Genomic DNA, 20,633 nt, shown 5'->3' with positions numbered 1-20,633 from the left:
TCTCAACAGAACATTTTCTGTCAAAGGAGACTGTATCTCCTCATCTCTATTGTTTAAGGGACCCTATTTTTTATTCTGTGCTCCAGGCAAAAGTTATGTACACAATAACAACATAGGAACTTCCATTCTGGGTCAGACTAAGGGTCCATCAACCCAGTATATCCTGTTTCCAACAATGGCCAATCTAGGTCACAAAAAACTAGCAAGATCCCAAACTGTAACTAGATCTCATGCTGCTATTGTGCAGTGATTAGTTATAGCTATTCCCTAAGTCTACTTGGTTAATAACAGTTTATGGACTTCTCATCTAGGAATTTGACAAAACCTTTTTTAAATCCAGCAATGCTGACTACCTTAATCACATCCTCTGGCAATTAATTCCAGAGCTTAAGTGTGCACTGAGTGAAAAAGAATTGTCTGATTTGTTTTGAATGTGCTACTTACTAACTTCATGGAGTGTCCCTTAATCTCTATATTTTCTGAAAGAGTAAATAACCGATATACATTACCTGTTCTATTCTATTCATGATTTCATATACCTCTATCATATCCCCCCTCAGCCATCTCTTCTCCAAGCTGAACAGCCCTAACCTCTTTAGCCTTTCCTTACAGGGAAGTTGTTCCATCCCCTTATCATTTTGATTATCCTTCTCTATTCCTATATTAATGCAACTACAGTTTTTTTAAATGCGTCAACTAGAACTGCACATAGTACTCCAGGTGTGACCTCACCATGGAGCAATACAGAGACTTTATGACATTTTCTGTTTTATTCTCCATTCTTTTCCTAACAATTCCTAACATTCTGTTTGTTTTCTGACCACCATGCACAATGGGATCAATGCAATACCATGTGCTAGCCACTGCGCATGGCTTAACATGTGATTGGACGTGTCCAAAACCCCGGATCCAATATGGGGATTAGCATGTCCAAATTGCGCATAGCTAATAGCGCTCATCACATGGAAATTCATGTAGATGAGGCTATTACCCAATCCCCGTGATTCAATACATTTTCTGTGCGGCCAATGTGCTCTTGTAATGCCGCAAATTTTACGCCACACTCAAGGGTGCATTGAAAAAATAGAAAAATCCTGCTTTCAGTGATTCCTCCTAATAGTATCAGAGCAATACTATGTAAGAGGAACCAAATAAAGCAGTATTATTTTAAAAAAATTCTTTGGGAAAAAAATATTTTGGACGTCCAATACACACACAAGATACACGGTCTAGGCCGTGTATCTTGTGCGTGTATATGTTGGTAGCTGGAGAAAATGGGCGCTCGTAGATTGAGCGACCGTTTTCCCAACTGGCTTGACAGGCTGCACACATTTATTGCATTGGCCCCAATGAGCCAAGGATTTCAAAGTATTGTCCACTATGACACTCAGATCCTTTTCCTGGGTGGTAACTCCTTAACTACGGTGTGGGTTACTTTTCCCCATTTGCATCACTTTGCACTTGTCCACATTAAATCTCATCCTTATGAATGTCCAGTTTTCCAGTCTTGCAAGGCCATCCTGAAATTGTTCACAATCTGCTTATGATTTAACATCATGGAATAATTTTGTGTCATCTGCAAATTTAGAAAGATAGCACAAATCATGGGATGCTAGTTTTCACACAAGTACTAACTATTGTACCTCAGAATGTAATTGACCCAGATAATATTCTTCTCATTTGCATTCTTGGCACTATAGGAAATTGTAGCACAAGACTGTACCCAGATATACCCGCCATTCTTCTGCATCCAGCGGTAGTACTTGGTCACGCACTGACCCTTATTCAGCACTGCAAGAAAAAGAGAAAACTGGGTGATTAGCTTAGTTTGAGAGAACTATTCCTAGCATGATGGGTGCAAGCGAAACCCATTTGGTGACACCACCCTGTGAGGATTGGCTATTGTGGGGAAAAAGCTAGCCAAAGTTCAGCTGCAAGAGAAGGCCACATCACTCAAATAACTCCCCCATTTTTTCTGCTTTCAGAAGCTATTTCGTCACTTTCACATACTTGACTGCCATTTTGATTGGTTAAATGTGAAGGAAAACTACATTGTTATGATGAACATTCCTGAATGTCTTGCATGTGGTGGTTGCTGAGGCCAGCAAATACAATCATTCTTTTTAGTTAGTACTATTTTTTTTTTATTTCATTACCATGCAAGTAAGGCCCTCTGAGCTGTACTACAAGATTTGGCATAAAGTTACTAATTTAAGAGTTGACTGTCTAAGATGAAAAATGGCAAAATCATCCATTTTTTTATGGCATTTCATACCATGTGCTGAATAATGGTGTTAATGGATTTGGATTTCATGGTTTTCTCGTCAAAGGCATACAGAAGACCAGTCTTTTCTGGATTCTGTGAATATGGTCAACTGTAAAACATGTTTATTATGTTGGTTACACTCTGTATCTTGAATGTGGGCTTGGTAGTTCTCATATTCAAGAAACACACCAAAATTAATTCTTATCAGTATATGGAGGTCTGAAAGCATCTTCTTAATATAACAAACAATTGTCCAACAAAGTCTGTTCATAAGTCACTTTTGATGCTGATGTTGGTTTTTTTTTGGCACTTTGGTAAGCAGAGAATAAAAGGATTGCAAATCTATCTAGCTGATAGGAACCTCCAGCACTCCCTAGACATTTACATAGGTAAGCGAAAACCAGTTTTGTATGCGATATATTCAGAGTTCCTAGGATGTCCAAAGAGTTTTCTTAGGGTGTCACCTGCTGTGTCTTTGATTAATTCTCCTTAATTCTGGCAAATATCGGCCCTGTGAAACTATTCATTACTTTCTTTTGATCTCGTCAAACAGAATGTATAGTTCTCAGATGAACCAAATCTCCTAGGGTCAAGAGGGGTGGAAAGTCTTGTGATTTGCTTCGCTCAATACTGGAACAACAGTGAATCTACAAATGCAATGAGAGTTGGATATTTTAAAGGTTTTGTTCGTTAGCCAGATAGAACCCATTGTTTGAATACTTCCAGGTAAGTCATTAGATGCACAAAATTTAGCTAGATTAAAAAAAAGGGACTTATCCCAGTCTATCCCAGTCTTATCCCAGGGAGAAATTCTTGGCTATGCAGTTGATGCTTTGTCTTTAGGATTCACATGTGGTATATGGTGTCCATGTCAATGCATTGCTATCCTTAATGCTTTGAAATGAGTTTTCTGGATTAAGAACGTTTTTGAATTCCAAGCGGGAGAATAGAGGACAATCACTGCTCTGCTTAAAGTGTAGAATAGATGTATGGGCAAGGATTTTCTAATCTGCCTGGGTTGCAGCCTCTTTTCCTGTATCTATTTTTCTGCTGATTAATGGTGTTGGATCGCATTGACCTTTTCTGGGTTCTCCCTTTATTGGGGGTCTAAGGATTGATTGCACATCAATCTATTCATTTCTTTGAATTTATTATTTTCATTATTTTTCTATTTCATTGATTGCATATCCTGCTTTTCCTTTTTAAATATGTTATGTATTTGAATATACAAGCTTAATAAAGATATAGTTAAATAAAAAAAGGCTGTGTATGGGATGGTCCTTAGGTGGGGGCCTTGTACCAGGGCTCCCCTCCGAACCCTGCAATCATAGGCCTTAAATCCAGCCACTGCATATTAAGCATGCATAGCGCTGCCTGCACAATATCCCCAGCCCTGGATGACCTGAAGTACATGAGATCAATCCTGGAATCAAACATCAGGCCTGCCCAAGGCTGTAATATTTTGAAGAGTATTTCTTAACTTTATTGGGAAGGTTTGAGAGAAGATTATGGTCATACAGGGAACAGAGTGCTGTAGCTATATTATACACAACACATTAGATCTTCAGAAAGGTTTCAGAGGTGCCTGGTATTATACCTATCACATATCCAGAGTAGAGAGCTAAACAGAGGTTTCCTGAATCCAAAATGATAATTCCCCCCCCCCCCCCCAGCTAAATCACAAGGCTAATGCCACAGGAACTGGAACAGGTAAAAATGATCTAGCTGTGCTATTGGGATTTGATAAGTATTTTGTGGGCTGTTAAACTAAGCTAAAGGTGACAGCTTATGTGCAAAAATTAACTATGTAATTCTCAAAAATAGAATCTGATCAGTTTTATCAGCATCTCATGAGTTTCATATATTCCTGGCGATTGTAATCTGTTTCCAGTGCCAAGGCTTAAGGAGAAAGACAAAATGACAATTTTATTAGGTGCATATAATAGCATTTATGTTTTTGAATACTACAGAAGTGCATAACCCTGATCTGTGAGGCCCGCAAACAGACCTGGTGTTCAGGATCTCCACAATGTATATTCATCAGGCATATTTGCATATGTTGGTCTAAAAGCCAGGCAAATTTGCATAACTCAGTTACCCAGAAAGCAGACCTTTTGCAGCCCTTGAGAACTAGCATTGTGTGCCTCTGTTCTAATGAATGCAAGAGCAGCTGTTAGGAAAATAGAAAAACCACTGAGAAAATGATTACAAATTAACCTTAAAAAATAAAGTCTTCCTAATCTACAAAACATATTGGGGGCCCTCAGAATAATTAAATTATATTAAATGTTATTAACTGTAGAATCTTTTATTTCTTTGAAGAATCTGTCTTACAAATCTTTCAGACAGACTCTAGTCCTGCAAGAATCTTCGGATAGTTATGAAGGCTTTCAATATCAGGGTTTTACTATCCAGCCATTGGACCGATGTCAAGCAGTGCTGGGAAGTGACAGAAAAGAGATGTGCTGAGGGTCAGAGGTCAGCCAGAAGGAAAGGATGAAGATTTACTATTAGGTAAGTAACATGTAAGGTAAGAAGTGGGGATCAGATGTATTCTTTTCCCCACACGCATTAAAGAGCTGCAGTAATACTCTGCTCCAAGCTCTTCGGAGTAGACACTGCCTTGCATGTGCTTCTGTACAGTACTGCATATGCCTAACAGTGCTATAGAATGGTAAGCACTAAGCAGTAGTAGCAGTAGCACAATATTATAGCAGCTTAAGAGAAATTACAGAATAAGAAGCTCTAGGAGAGCATACATGCCCTTCCACTGTGGAGATGTGGGTTTCTGGTGACACGAAGTTAAGAGTCTCAAAACATCACAAACCTGTCAATTAGATCAATTTTGCCATAGCAGTGCATATGCCCAGGACTGAAGTATGGGTATGCCAACATTGCTCTATAGAGAATGCCGTAGGTCATGATAGTTATGTACTGGTAGAGCTACTCAGAATGCAAGCACTGGAATAGCAAGAGATCCCACAGGGCTGATCTAAGGTGTACTGACAGTCTGTCTGTGCAGCCCAGAGCTAGAGTAACAGATCTCTGCATGTCAGAAGTTGCAGAGCCCATGCTAGTAAGCCAGTGCCAGTAAAACCTCACCTCAGGAGGGGAAAAAAATGTCTTGGTTGCAGTCTTGGCAAACTGAAATATATTTGAAATTGTATGCGGAACAGAGAAAAAGCTGGTGAAACGAGGTGCAGCACACTGCTGCTCTGTATACTTGGGGTATTATTATGCTTGCTGTGCTTCCAGAACAATGTTTGACCATGCCCACCAAATCTCAAGAAACCGCTGGCCACTAGAGGGCACTGTGCATTCACAAATACCTTTCATTTTTGGCATGTCCTTGTCTCTGTCTGCTGAAATGAAAGAGCTCTAACTGCTGTAATAAATTTGGCTAAATTACCTGCTAAATGGTTATCTCAAGTAATATGTATTTACATTAATCATCTTGCTCTAAACCAGAACAAGCCAGAGTCCTAAAGACATAGTAAATTCATATTGTCCATTTAATTACGGCTAATAAGTGCTTCATATACAAAAGTGCCATGCAGCGCAATTGTTGTTTTTTTCCGGAAGAGAGAGAAGTCACTTTGGAAGAGATCTCTTTTTGTTAAAGTTCCCACAATAAAGTGATCAAGTGCATTTCAAAGCTGTTAGCTACATGCAGTCTGCAATTAGTTGACTAATTTCGATACAGTAGGAACAAATGACAGAGATAGATTTCTGTTTCAGATTAGATTCCTTATATTTTTCCAGACTCAGCAAAGCATCAGTAAGTTCAATGATGCTTTGCTGGACAATTACATTTTCTGAAATTCTCAGTACTGAATGCTCCACTAACTCCTGTCCCTTTAAACAAAGAATTTAACAGATTCTGTGCTTTTACAATGAAATCTTTTAGACAAGAGTAAACATGTCCTACTTTTATATTCCCTGGTAGCTACTTGCTCCTTCTGGTGAAATCTTCATATATTATGATATAATCTGTCAGTCACTTTAAACAACCCTGCCATCTATGGGCATCCTGTAACTCCATTACTATCAACTGAATGTGGATCCATGGATTCACTCCTTCCCTCTACTGCAGGTCAAGTTAGCGACTCCCTAGCAGCGTGACCTGGGTCTTGTTAGATATGTATCATTCAACTCTGTTACAAAGGCAAATGACAGAATGGGTTAACAGAACAGACTGGTTCTTAGGGCCTTGCCCCATGGCCACACTGCTGCTTGGGAGTCCAGGATTTATTTATCTATTTTAAGATTTATATGATGCTTTAGCCTTGTTGGGTCAAAGCGGCTTACAAACAGTATACATAGTAGCATGAATACAGTAACACAAATGGCATTTAAAACGAAGACAATCCACCTATTACAGTTCAATTAAGGCAAAATACTTCATGTAAGTCTGTGGGTGTCATCTACATAATTCAATGTTCATGTAAGATGACATATGTTGGCAAAACTACAAGGCAACTTCGGACTCGAATCATTGAACATCGTTCAAGTTTAGTCACACAACGTGTGACTGCACCTATAGTATCCCATTGTCTAGAAAAAGGGCATACTTTTGAGGAACTGCGGGTCTGCGTATTGGAACAGGTGATGCCTCACTGGCGTGGAGGTGACTTGAATAAGAAACTCCTGAGAGCTGAACAAAGATGGATACATTTTCTTGACACCCTCCTTCCCAAGGGGTTAAATGCCAAATTAGAACTTAATGTCTTTTGTGAAAGAAAACTTGATACTGACGTCACACTTGAGAATGACGTGTGAGGTCTGGATTGGATGATATCTGTTTATAAGCTTGCATCTGACGCAAAGATGGTCTCTGTTCTTCTTGTTGAGAGATGTTGTGAGACGGTGTTTCGTCCACCTTTAAGGTTTGACTGTCTGCCTATCCCAGATAAGTGATACAATATTTATCTATTTAGAGATTTAAAGTTGCTAACAGTTATAAAATTGTTTTAATACAGGAATCGATTTAACAGAGAAAGATTGTTCATGTTTGACAAGAATTCTGCACTTGCACTATAGCTCCTGATGAAAGCAGCGGTTGCTGCGAAACCTCGGCCGTATGTTGAGCTTTGTCTAAATTGACATTATAAAAATAATAAGTGCTACTGTACTGAAGATTGAACAAAATATAAAAATGAAAAAGAAAAATCGCAAAAGAACATAACAGACTGCCGCAGATGATTAGAGGTCCGGGCGGCTCTCTTTTGAAAGCATAGAGAACACGCTGGCAGGCTTGATGATGTGGCTATATATTTGAAAAAATAATTTGATAAAATAATTGGGAAGCGGTGATTGATATAAGATTTCCTAAATATGACATTTCCTTTTTTGTATTGAGTTTGATGTTTATGGAAATTGTCTTAGTTCTTTTTTGAGACCAATCAATGTGAGCCATTCCTAGCTGAAACGCAACCGCACTTGCAACTTGTACCCACTAACCTTAATCCCCCCCCGCCAATCCCCCTTAATACCTCCTATTACCCAAACAAATAGAAGTCACCTCTGTTGCCTAATCCAACTAACCTGCCTTCATCCGTCCCCAAGTCCCTTCATAAGAGAGAATAAAATGCTGACCAAGGTTTCAGGTAGCCCTAGGTGATACACAAAAAGAAAAAAAGTCTCCCAAACAGGAGTAAACTGTTTCATAGGGCTACCCCAAGAGAGCACAATGTTCACAGTAGAACTCAGTGATGATGATAACACCAAGATGAAAAAGGATTCTGTGTTCTCGGTACAGAGCTTGAACAATCCAGGGATTCTCCAATACCAGTTAGTCTGGGCCAAAGACATCATAGTCACATCAAAAAATTAAAAAGATCAATAAAAGAGATGCAACATGATCCTCATCCGGTTTGAGAACTTTGCTTGGACTTCTCCAAACGATCTGTCAGGGTTATTGCCTCTGCCACCGAAGAACACCAACGTACTCCTTCAGCGAGATGCATCGGAGCTTCGCGGGATATAACAGGGGCAAACCTCAGGCCCAACTTGTGAAGTCGTGCACAGACCCGAGGAAATCTCCCTTTGTAAAGCAGACAATATAGATGAAAAATCTTGAAGACCAGTATAGTTTTATTTTCAATACATTAGCTTTCTTCCTGATCGTAGGGCCTTGCAAAATTTTGGTCTTTTGTGCACAGTCTAACAATTTTGCAATGATCACCCATGGGGCTGGTCTGTTTGGCACAACGTGCTCCCAGCCGGTGGGCCCTCTCAATGCGCAATGACCCTTGGGTCCTCTCAAGATGTAATTCACTCACCAACCAGGATTCCAGGAATGACACCAGACTAGCATCAGCAAAGGACTCAGGAAGGCCGACAAAACACAGGTTATTTTGCTGGGAACGATTTTCCAGTTCATCGAGGCAATCTTCCTGATTAATGAGTAGAGTTTTCAGGTACTCGCTTCCGTTTACAGACGCACAATTGCGTTTGATTGTCAGAGATCCGTTGTTCAATATCCCCAAATCGAGATTCGAAACGTGACCATCCTGATGGTAACTTTTGTCTAACTTGACAGACAGTTTCTGAAATTCCAGCTCTAAAGCCCCCAACTACCACTGCTTTTAATTCTGCAATCGCTGCACCAGGTAGAAGGGTAGCTTCAGGCAATTGCTGTGCCTCCGCCATTTTGGGAGTGCCAGGCCGAGATTTGTCCTTCTCCTTATCTCTTCTCATTAACGAACCGACATTCCCCAGACACCCAATGCCAGATGCAAAAGAGACAGACAAACACCCTCTCCACACAAAAGAATAGTGAAAAAGTAAATCAATAGGGACGGATGTGGCAGGCGGAGGTATGGAGCAAGAAATTTCACATCTCACTCCATTCACAGCATCACGTGACTCTTGCCCCCTCCTTTTAAGTTCGCAAAGTTGAATCAAGCCCCAGAGAGATCAGAGGTCTGATTGATAACTGGAAGAGGTACAACAACCATACTTGTCTGGGCTGCACTGGAGCAATAAGAATTAAGCGCATTTAGTCCATGAGGGCCTTCTGCACTGTTCTCCCCAGAAGTGTGTGTGTGTGTGTGTGATCAAGAAGCATCTGAACTTAAATCCAAAATCAGTTTCAAATCATTCAGCAAAGAAACTAACACTGCTCCCACTGCTGTGATACGTCTAAAACCTGCCTGAAAAGTGTGCAATAAAGCACTATCATCAGAAAGCTCTGCCTTTTCTGTGAAAGAAAAGCCAAATTTGATACTTGACAAAAATTCTGGACTTTAATTTCATTCAGATTTGGCTCCTTTCGTAACGGCTTAATTATTGCCTTTTTCAATATAGAAGGAAGATAAATCTCCCTAAAAGATGTGTTAATAAAATAAGAGGGAAACCAAAAGAAGCCTGTGGGCATCTATGACTTTATTAACATAAACATAGAAACATAGAAGTGACGGCAGAAGAAGACCAACGGCCCATCCAGTCTGCCCAGCAAGCTATGCAGTTTATCCATTTCCCCCCCCCCCCCCTTTTCCTCCCTCCCACCCTTCTCTATTGGCTTCCCGCACCCTCCGGCCCCAATTCCCTTCCACCCTCCACCAATGCAGAGAGCAGCGCGCCATCCTAGTGAACATCCAGCTCAATCAGGGGGTAGCAACCACCGCAACCAGCAAGGCCACCACCCCTGCCCCTTACCCACCCCTGTTTTGTTTGCTTGTTTTTTTTTTGTTTTTTTTTTTTGAGATGGCAGCCCTCCATCCTTCCGCTCCGTGAAGGTGGAACACCAACCACTGGCCACTGGCATCCCGCTCCGTGAATGCCTCTGTGGCTACTGCCGCTCCGTGCAGTGTTTTGTTGCATGAAAGTGGAACACCAACTACTGGCCACTGGCATCCCGCTCCGTGAATGCCTCATTGGCTACTGCACGCTCCGTGCAGTGTTTTGCTGCCTCCTCTCTATTTACAACCCACTAGACTTGAGTGGATCCACAGTGGTTTATATCCCACGCCCCTTTAGAAGTCCTTCACAGTTTTAGACTTCACCACTTCCTCCGAAGGGCATTCCAGGCATCCACCACCCTTTCCGTGAAGAAATACTTCCTGACATTGGTTCTTAGTCTTCCTCCCCGGAGCCTCAGCTCGTGACCTCTGGTTCTGCTGATTTTTTTTCCTATGGAAAAGGTTTGTCGTTGTCTTTGGATCATTAAAGTTTTTCAAGTATCTGAAAGTCTGAATCATATCACCCCTGCTCCTCCTTTCCTCCAGGGTGTACATATTTAGATTCTTCAATCTCTCCTCGTACGTCATCCGATGAAGATCCTCCACCTTCCTGGTCGCCCTTCTCTGTACCGCTTCCATCTTGTCTTTGTCTTTTTGCAGATACGGTCTCCAGAACTGAACACAGTACTCCAGGTGAGGCCTCACCAAGGACCTGTACAAGGGGATAATCACTTCCCTTTTCTTACTCGATATTCCTCTCTCTATGCAGCCCAGCATTCTTCTGGCTTTTGCTATCGCCTTGTCACATTGTTTCGCAGACTTCATATCATTAGACACCATCACCCCAAGGTCTCTCTCCTGCTCCGTGTACATCAGCCTTTCTCCCCCCATCAAATACAGTTCATTCGGATTTCCACTCCCCACATGCATGACTTTGCACTTCTTGGCATTGAATCTCAGCTGCCATATCTTCGACCACTCTTCCAGTTTCCTTAAATCCCGTCTCATTCTCTCCACTCCTTCCGGTGTGTCCACTCTGTTGCAGATCTTAGTATCATCCGCAAAAAGACAAACCTTACCTTCTATCCCGTCTGCAATGTCGCTCACAAAGATATTGAACAGGACCGGTCCCAACACCGATCCTTGCGGTACACCACTTAAAACCGCTCTCTCTTCAGAGAAAGTACCATTTACCATCACACATTGTCTTCTGTCCGTCAACCAATTTGCAATCCAGGTCACCACCTCGGCACTCACTCCTAAGCTTCTCGTTTTATTCACCAGTCTCCTGTGCGGAACCGTATCAAAAGCTTTGCTGAAATCCAAGTAGATGACATCGAGCACTCTTCCTTGATCCAATTCCTTGGTTACCCAGTCAAAAAAGTCAATCAGATTTGTTTGACAGGATCTTCCCCTGGTGAATCCATGTTGCCTCTGGTCCATCAATTCTCCGGACTGTAGATATTTCACTATTCTCTCTTTCAGCAGTGACTCCATTACTTTTTCCACCACTGAAGTGAGGCTAACCGGTCTGTAGTTACCAGCCTCCTCTCTGTTCCCACTCTTGTGAAGCGGGACCACCACCGCTCTTCTCCAATCTCTCGGTACCACTCCCATTTCTAGGGATCTATTGAACAGGTCACACAGGGGACCCGCCAGAACATCTCTGAGCTCCCTCAGTATCCTTGGATGAATCCCATCAGGCCCCATGGCTTTGTCCACTTTCAGATTCTTTAGCTCTTCCCATACATATTATTTCACAAACTTTTTATATAACAAAAACAGAACAATTTATATTAATATGGAATTCAGATACTCCACCCAACTATGAATTTTTAAAACTTTCGTTTATTGATCTGTAATACATGTATAACAGCACAAATAATCCATACCTTCACAGGTGAACTTTAGTATTAGTATTTAGTATTTAGTATACATAATATGCAAATTCTAGCGACACCTCAGTAACAGCAACTCCCAGGCACTTTGGAAATAACACAAAACCCTATATAAACCTATGAACCTATATAGCAGACTTGCTATACCAAAACAGTACTAACTCTAAGAACTCAAACAGCAAAAATCCTACCTATGAAAGCCAACACTGCAAATATTACATCAGGCCCTGGAACACCATGTTGAGTACGGTGTTTTTCATGTGCCCATGGGCCTCAGCCCAACCCCGACCTTCAGGACCGAGCCGAGGGTTGACGGTGGCTCCGCATGGCTGAACAATCGTGCCCTCAGCCAGGCCGGCAAGCTCCCATGGCCAACATCCGAGGATGTTGGAAGGTGAATGGTCCTCCGACCATTCCGGGCCCTTTCGGACCTGCTGCGAGCAGCATGGAGCAGCAGGCCTGGCCTGAGGTTGAGGGCAGATGGGCCTTGACATGAAGACATGACTATGGAGTGATGCGACGGCATCCAGGGACGAAGACACATGGCTGATGCAACGGCATCCAGGGATGAAGACACATGGCTGATGCAACGGCATCTAGGGATGAGACTCTTGACATCCACAAAGGCAACACAAGGCATGGACATTGGCACTGTCTCTCAGGGCGCCCTACTCAGGCCACCCGCGGGACTGAGTCGCGGACCACCCTGTCCCAGTGTGTGCCCTACACAGCCCTTGCAGACTGGTCACGGACCACGACGGGAGCGGGACAGCACAGGAACACACATCCGGGGCATGACGGGTCAGGAGCACAGGACAACTGTCCACAGGCAAGCAGTACGCTCAGGAGTACTGCATCTGAGGGACCCCCGGCCTACCGGTACCAGAAGGCTCGAGAGCGAAGACGAGATATGGAAGGAACATCACGGAAGGCAGGAACACCAGGACGTAGAGGATCACGAAGATACCTGGACATGGACCTCAGGCACGGCGACTTGACATGGAACAGCTGGATGAAACAAGGAGCTCCTAGAAGACTGGAAGACCTTACACGGGCTCTGGCAGGCAGGAGCCTCCAGAGCAAAGACTCCATGACGATGCAAGGCCTGGAACAACAGACGGAGCAGCCCTTTATAGGGCTGGTACAGGAAACAGTCATCAAGATGGGGCCAAGACACTTCCTGTGTCTGGCTCTTTAAATGCAGAAGGAAGACGCGGCCGCACGCCTAGGGAGAGTGCAGGAACTGTGCAGGACCACGGACAGCGGCCTGTACCGTCGTCATCGCGGAAGATGTCAGAAGAGGCAGGGCTGGCCTGGGACGCAGGCCCAACGTCGGCAGCAGCTCCAGCTGCTGCAGGAGGCCCCAGGGGCGGCTCCAGCCGCTACTCCAGCCCGGGGCTGCGGCCTTAGCGCCGCGAAGAAGGAAGTCAGCGTCGGGGGCGGTCCCAGCCCCGAAGAAGGCCGCGGCCGCGGAAGCCAGAAGGATGCAGGGCGGCCTCCGGGCTGCGTGGGCAGGCCGACGGCAGCGTCCTGCCGCGTCGGTGAAGACAACAGCGTGGGGCGAGTGGCCTGCTCGCAGGGGGACCTGCGGGCAGCATGAATCATGACACACCAAGACATATCTTACTGGGAAAACAAAATAAGCCAGACTGCTACAGATCCTTTACAGAAATTAAACACTAGTAGTTTCTAGTTTATTAAATTTTATATACCGTCATATCGGAAAAACCATCACAACGGTTTACAATAAGAGGAAATAAAATACATAAAAAAGTCAATAAAACACAATAATAAATGATATATAGTTCTAGAAGTAAATAGTTAAAATAATTAACAAAAGGATTATAAAATGAAATAAAATAAATACAAGGTAAAATTAAGTACCTTAAATTAATTAAAAGAAGTAGAAAAATAGTTTATTAAAAACAATAAAATGACCTTAATTAGAAACTGTGTAAGCACAGCTAAAATACCTCACCTCTGTCATTCACGCAGAACACAAACAGACCCTTACCTAATACAGAATAAGGAACCGTAAATTAGAAATATGTAGACAAAAATTGAAATGGAACCCAAATATTGTATGCAGTGCAAACACAGATGCACTTCCTTCAGTACTGTGCAAAATACAAAGACATCACAGATGTACATTCCCAAAACTAACATATTCTAATCAATAAACTTAAAATAAAATGGTTTTCTACCTTTGTTGCCTGGGCATTTTATTTTTTCTAATCAAACTGGTACTGGTCTTTTTTTTTCTGCTTTCAGTGCTTTCCTCTTCTCCATTTTCCTGTTCCAGAATTTCCTTTCCATTTTCTGTTTCTTCTTTCTCCAGTTTGTTTCACTTCCTCCCCTACATCTGCATCTGACATTGATCTTTTCTTTGTATCTAATTTTTCTGCCTCTCTATTCACTCATAGCTAGATTTCACCCCTCCTTTTCCACATCCAATTTTTACTGCATCAGCTTTTCACTCTTACTCTCCCTCCATTGCCCCCTCTGAGCTTTCTATCACCCCCTTACTGATCTCCAGATATCTGGGTCCTTTGTCTTTTCCCACAACTGCTGCTTTCTTTCTAGCTCTCTCACCCTCCATCATCCCCACACTAACTCTCTGTCTCCATCCAATCTCCCTTCAAGCTCTCCCGTCCCTATCCTTTTACCTCTCTCCTTGCCATTTCTCCATATCTTTTATTGTCATGCACCCTTCCTCATCCCTCCCCATCCTACTTACCTCCGACCAGTGGCGTAGCCAGAATTGATTTTTTGGGTGGGCACAAGGTTAACATGGGTGGGCTGTAGGCATGCAGGTCTACTAGTTGTTTTTTTACTGATAAATAATGCCAAATTATGCAGCATAGCATTCACATCTACGCCTAAGTATGAGGTTTACTTAATGATACAAACATAATTCACGGTGATTTGTGGTACTTTAGCCTTCTTATTATTACGATTTTATACACGGCTCCTACCTGTCCATAAATTTTGAGAGAGCGGTTGTGTTGCTTCTATTTAAATTGCTAACATCTCAAAATATAGATATATATTTTTACCTTTGTTGTCTGATCTTTGTATTTTTCTAATCAGTTGGTCCTGGTCTCTTTTTCCCATTTTTTCCCTTATAGCTCATTTCCTAATTCCTTTTCAGTGTCTTTCTTCTATTACTGTCTTCTTCCCTTACACACACACACACACACACATATACGCTTTCTCTCACAGATTCCCTCTCACACACTCAAGCTCTCACTCTCATATGCTCTCTCCCCCGCCCCCCCAAGCTCACATTCAAGTTCTCACTTTCTCACCCCTCCCCAGGCTTATATTCTTATGCACACACAGACACACATCCAGGCACCCATTCTCACCCACCCACAAACCCATGCTCCCAGTCTCACCCACACATATTCAAGCTCCCATTCTCATCCATACATATACACATTTAAGGTACTATTCTCACCCACACATACACACATTCAAGCACCCATTCTTATCCACATATTCAAGCTTCCATTCTCACCCACCCACACAAACCCAGGCTCTCATTCTCACCCATATATACACACATTTGAGCTCCCATTCACCCACCCACAAACCCAGGCTCCCATTCTCAACCACACATTCACACATTCGAGCTCCCATTCACCCACATATTCAAGCTTCCATTCTCACCCACATACACACCCAGGCTCCAGTTTTCACCCACACACACTCCCATTCTCATCCACACATACACATTCAAGCACGTGCACAGCTTCCGCTTTCTCCCCCAGAGCAGGAAGATCAGCTGCCTCTCCTGCTGCCACCGGCCTCCTGCTATCTTCGGGCGTCGGGCCGTACTGCCCGCCGAACTTCCTGTCGGGGGGGGGGGGAGCGGAAGCGCAGCGCACAACGTCCGCTTCCTCCCTCCCCCAAGCAGGAAGTTCGGCGGGCAGTACGGCCCGACGCCCGAAGATAGCAGGAGGCCGGTGGCAGCAGGAGAGGCAGCTGATCTTCCTGCTTTGGGGGAGAAGCGGAAGCTGTGGGCGGCGCTTCCGCTCCCCCCAAACAGGAAGTTCGGCGGGCCGTTTGGTCCGAAGATAGCAGGAGAACGGGTGGCAGCAGGAGAGGCAGCTGATCTTCCTGCATTGGGGGAGGAAGCGGAAGCTGCCCGCGGCGCTTCCGCTCCCCCCCTCAACAGGAAGACCGGTTGGCCATACGGCCGCAGCAGCGCTTCCCCACGTGTGCCGTGATGGCGCGCGAGGCGTGGGTTCTCTTGTTCGCTGTCGCGGGGATGGGATCCCCGCGACAGCCTTGCAGTTCCGGTGCCGATTGGGTGGGCCTGGGTCTAAGTTGGGTGGGCACGTGCCCACCCAGGCCCACCCGTGGCTACGCCACTGCCTCCGACACCCATTGTCTCACAGTCCTCACAATCTCCCTATTGTCATTTCTCACCAACCTACCAGTTTTTTATCTCCCAAACTTGATCCCCTTCCTAGCCTTTTTTACCTCTCTCTGTCACTCACCTTCTCCCTAATCCTCCCATTAGCCCCATTCTCACTCCTTCCCCAGCCTCCTGTTTCCCTCTCATCTACTTCCTTGTCCTAGATTTTCACCCTCTGTACGCTCCCCCTCTCCAGCCCTCATCTACTTCTGTCTTTCATCCCGACACCAGCTCAAGCTCCTTCCTTGTCTCTCATCCTCTCTCCTAGTTCCAGTCCCTTTCTTCTGCCAACCTAGTTCATCTGTCCTCTTCATTCCCCTATCTCTAATCTGCTCTCCAGCTCCCTGTATCCACTTGCCCTCTCTCTCTCTCTGCTCCCCCTTATTCCCCAGATTTGGTCTGCTTCAATCCTGATCATCTGTATTCTCTCAATCTTCCCTCCATCCAAAAGAGTCTCTCTCTCCCTCTCTATTCTTCCAGCTGCAGTCATCTACCCTTTCCAGTTCTCTCTTCAGCTATCTGTAATCCTCTCCCTCCCTCTCCATCATGAGTTCTCCTCTCCCTCTCTCCTTGTTCAACCATCACCCCATATACAGTCTCCCTTTCCCTGCCCCATCATCCTGCCCCATCATCTCATGTAGGTGTTCCTCTCCTTCCTCCCATTCCATGCAGGACTCCTTCATCTCCTCAACACCATCCCATGTACAGTCTTCCTCTCCCTATCCTACCCTCAACCTCATGTAAGTCTTCCTCTCCCTGCTTTCCCAATTCCTATTTTCAATCTTCTCCTTCTCACCCTTGGCAGCCATATCTCACTCTTTTTTGGGCCTTCCCATGGCCAGCAGCAGCAGCACTTAATAGTGCACCAGTTCTCTTTGCTGTGTGGTGCTATTGCTGCAGTGCGAATCACAAGACCTATAGGCTCTTGAGTCTTTCATTGCAAAAGAGGCCTTATGTGGCAGGGAAAGGTAATATACTATTAAGCTGCCGCGGCCTGAAGAGATGTCTGCGTGCCTATCATTCTGCGAGCCGAAAAGAGGCCTTGTGGCAGTAGCCTAGTTCCTCCCCTCCCCCCTCACCTTGCAGGAGCTGCGGGTAGCAGTGGCCTTCTTCCACCTCCCAGCACTGAGTAGCAGCGCTGTTTGAAAACTGTATGTGTGTGTATGAGAAAGAGCCTGCGTGTATGTGTGTGTGTACAAGAGAGCATGCACGTATATGAAAGTGCGACAGAGCCTGTGTATGTGTGAGAGTCTGCGTATGTATAAGAGTGAGAGTGCCTGTATGTGTCTGTGAGAGCCTGAGACTGTGTGTGTGTGTTTATGAGAGAGAGCGAGAGTGAAAGAGCCTGTGCATGTGACAGTGTCTATGTGAGTGAGAGAGAGCTTGTGTGTGTGACAGCATGTGTGTGTGATGGGGAGGGAGAGAGAGGTAAAGATTGTGAGCCCCCCCTCCCCCAATCCACAACAATCAGTGGGTGACTCCAGGTATGGAGAGCTGGAAATGTTTAATCCTATTAATTTAAATTTTGGGGTGTTATTTCATGTCTGCTGTTTGAAATATTTGATGTTTGGGAAATATTACAAAAAACTTATTTTAATTACTGGATGTTCAATGATTGTTGCCTGACATATTTATCCTTTTTTTTTAGTATGGTTTTAATATTAAGAATGTTTTATATCTCTTGACTTTGTTGCTTAATGTTTTATGAGGAATAAGGTTTTTGTTTTTCCATTGTTGCAATGCATAATAGTCAGGTTTACTGTGTTTTCCAGAGCACGTGCGTGAGCAACAGTGCGTGAGCCAGTTAACATGTCTGTGAGTGAGAGAGAACAAGCACGCCAATAAGCATTTGTGTGAGCAAGAGAAGGGGCGGATTGGCCTATCGGGGGATCGGGCATCCCCCGGTGGGCCGGTTGCGCTAGTCACGTGGTCTGCCGAGCGCGGCCAAGACAGAGCCGTGGTATCTCCTGGACCGGCCTGGGCGGCAAATCCCCGGGTCGGTCTTCATCGGGAATCCGCCACTGAGCAAGAGGACTATTTAAAACAGTGAGCATGTGTGTGAGCCAGAGTTTGTGAGTCAGTCAGCATGTATATGAGAGAAAATATAAGGGAGTTTGTGTGAGAATGAGCATATGTGTTAGAAAGTGTGTATATGTAAGAGAGAGGAGAAAGTTTGTGCATACCTCCTATCCCTGACTAATCCATGAAAATCTAAGGGTGACTGGAATTTAAAATTCCCAGGTATGGAGAGCAAGGCATTTTTTTTAGCCTTAACTTTAATTATTGGGTATTATTTGATGTTTCTGCTGTTTTGAAATATTTTATTGATTGGAAAATTAAAACAAAAAAACAATGTTATATATTTTAATCATTTGAAGTTCTATTCATCAGCTGCTTTTAAATATGTATTCTTTTTATGAGTATAGTTTTACTATTATGATTGATGGTTAATATATCTTGATTTTGTTGTTTAATAAGGAATGGTGATGTTTCTGTTTTTCCATCGTTGTTCTGCATATGGAGTCTGTCTTGTTATGGTTTCCAATTCATTTTTTGTTTGCATGTTTCTTGTTAAACTTTATTGTCTATTCTGTATTTGGTGAGGGGCTGTGTGTTTTGCATGTGTGACTGAGGTGAGGTATTCTGCTATCATATAGTTTCTTTGTAGGGATCTATGACAGCTTGGCTTGTTCTGTTATCCTAATATCAGGTGTATTGTTGTTTTAGGGCCTGTTGTAGTAGAGTAAGTAGGCAGTGCAGAGCCTGGGCAACTATAAAAGCAGCAGACTCTGTAGCACTCAGTCAATGGGAATGTATTGAAATGGTAGTGGGGGGTAAGGAGAAGTGAGGGTATGGAGAAGTGGAGGGTATGGAGAAGTGGAGGCAAGCTACAGTCACAAAAAAGAATGGGGGTGAGCCAAGAGGAAGTGCCTTTGCAGTGTTAGGGAGACTTCTGTAGGCTGGGCTTTCTTCCTGAAAGGGTCAACTGACTGTGGAAACAGTGAGTCTCCTGGAGTGAGGGTGGGAATGTGAATGGGAAAGGGAGAGGGTGAGTGTACCTGTAGGTTGAGGAAGGGCTGGCAGCAAGCAAAAAATTTTAGATAATCATATGACAGTACTGAAGCAGGGGTACTCACTGTGTGAGCATATGAGCAGCAGCAGCACAATGACAGAATGTGTGTTTCAGAGAGAGTGTGTGTGGCTATCTTTCTCCCTGATGCAGAAAGAAACCCATACACACACTTTCTCTATGACATACCCATACACTGTGGGGCGGATTTTAAATGCCCTGCGCGCGTACATCCGGCCGGATTTACGCGCGCAGGGCCCTCCCGCGCCGGTTCGCCTATTTTGCATAGGCCGCCGGTGCGCGGAAAGCCCCGGGACGCGCGTAAGTCCCGGGGCTTTCTAAAAGGGGTGTGTCGGGGGCGTGTCTAAAATGTCGCGGCATTTCGGGGGCGTGACGCGGCATTGCGGGGGCGGGCCTGGGGGGCGTGGCGCCGGCCAGGGGGCGTGGTCGAGGCTTCCGGACCAGCCCCTGGGTCGGGTAATGGCGCGCCAGCAGCCCGCTGGCACGCGCAGATTTACGTCTGCTTTTCGCAGGCGTAAATCGTGGAATAAAGGTAAGGGGGGGTTTTAGATAGGGCCGGGGGGGGTGGGTTAGGTAGGGGAAGGGAGTGGGGGGGAGGGAACAGGCAGCGCGCGCTGGGCTCGGTGCGCGCAGGTTGCACAAATGTGCACCCCCTTGCGTGCGCCGACCCCAGATTTTATAAGATACGCGCGGCTATGCGCGTATCTTATAAAATCCAGCGTACTTTTGTTTGCGCCTGGTGCACGAACAAAAATACGCGATCGCGCAATTTTTTAAAATCTACCCTTGTGAGCCAGAGTGTGTGTGTGAGGGTCTTTGTGTCTGAGAGACTATGTGTCTGACGCTGGCTGGCAGTGCGGTTGTCACAATACTTGGCAACTGGTTCAAGAACTGATTGGTTGGCAGGAGACTTTAATATCAGACCAGAAATCCAAGATATAATTATGAGAGATGTAACCAGACTTGTGGGCGGATGGTAACAGAATGCATGGATGGAAAAGGGCACACAGCTCCATTTGCCCACCTCTGTTCTAGGGTGTGTTCTACTACTTAGTTATTTAGGAAAAATGTGACATTTATGTTGGAGATTTTTTGGCTCAGTTCTTTCAGACTCCAGGTCACATGATGTACGTATGAAAGGTCAGTTTGGCGTGCTTTTGGGAGCTGTTGAAACACATGCTGCAGGGAAAATGTACAAGGGAGTCAGACAGATAACTTGTGGGCCGGTTTTGAAAAAAATCCCCTAGGCTGATATTTTCTTGCAATCTGTCCT

General features: G+C 44.4%; 1 protein-coding gene across 3 annotated transcripts in view; it reads right to left on the bottom strand.

Moving 5' to 3' along the window:
- The window catches only part of NPAS3 (neuronal PAS domain protein 3), a 1,664,600-nt gene that overhangs the window by 16,828 nt on the left and 1,627,139 nt on the right, over nt 1–20,633 (bottom strand). For all 3 annotated transcript variants that reach the window (XM_029598930.1, XM_029598933.1, XM_029598932.1), the window contains one exon: nt 1,644–1,791. In XM_029598930.1, the coding sequence (XP_029454790.1) occupies nt 1,644–1,791 (148 nt within the window). The remainder of the gene's footprint in view (nt 1–1,643; nt 1,792–20,633) is intronic.

The sequence above is a fragment of the Rhinatrema bivittatum genome, chromosome 4, assembly GCF_901001135.1.
Source record: "Rhinatrema bivittatum chromosome 4, aRhiBiv1.1, whole genome shotgun sequence".
NCBI lineage: Eukaryota > Metazoa > Chordata > Amphibia > Gymnophiona > Rhinatrematidae > Rhinatrema > Rhinatrema bivittatum.
Note: the sequence above shows the minus strand (reverse complement) of the source record. Positions and strands in the feature narration are given on the sequence as shown.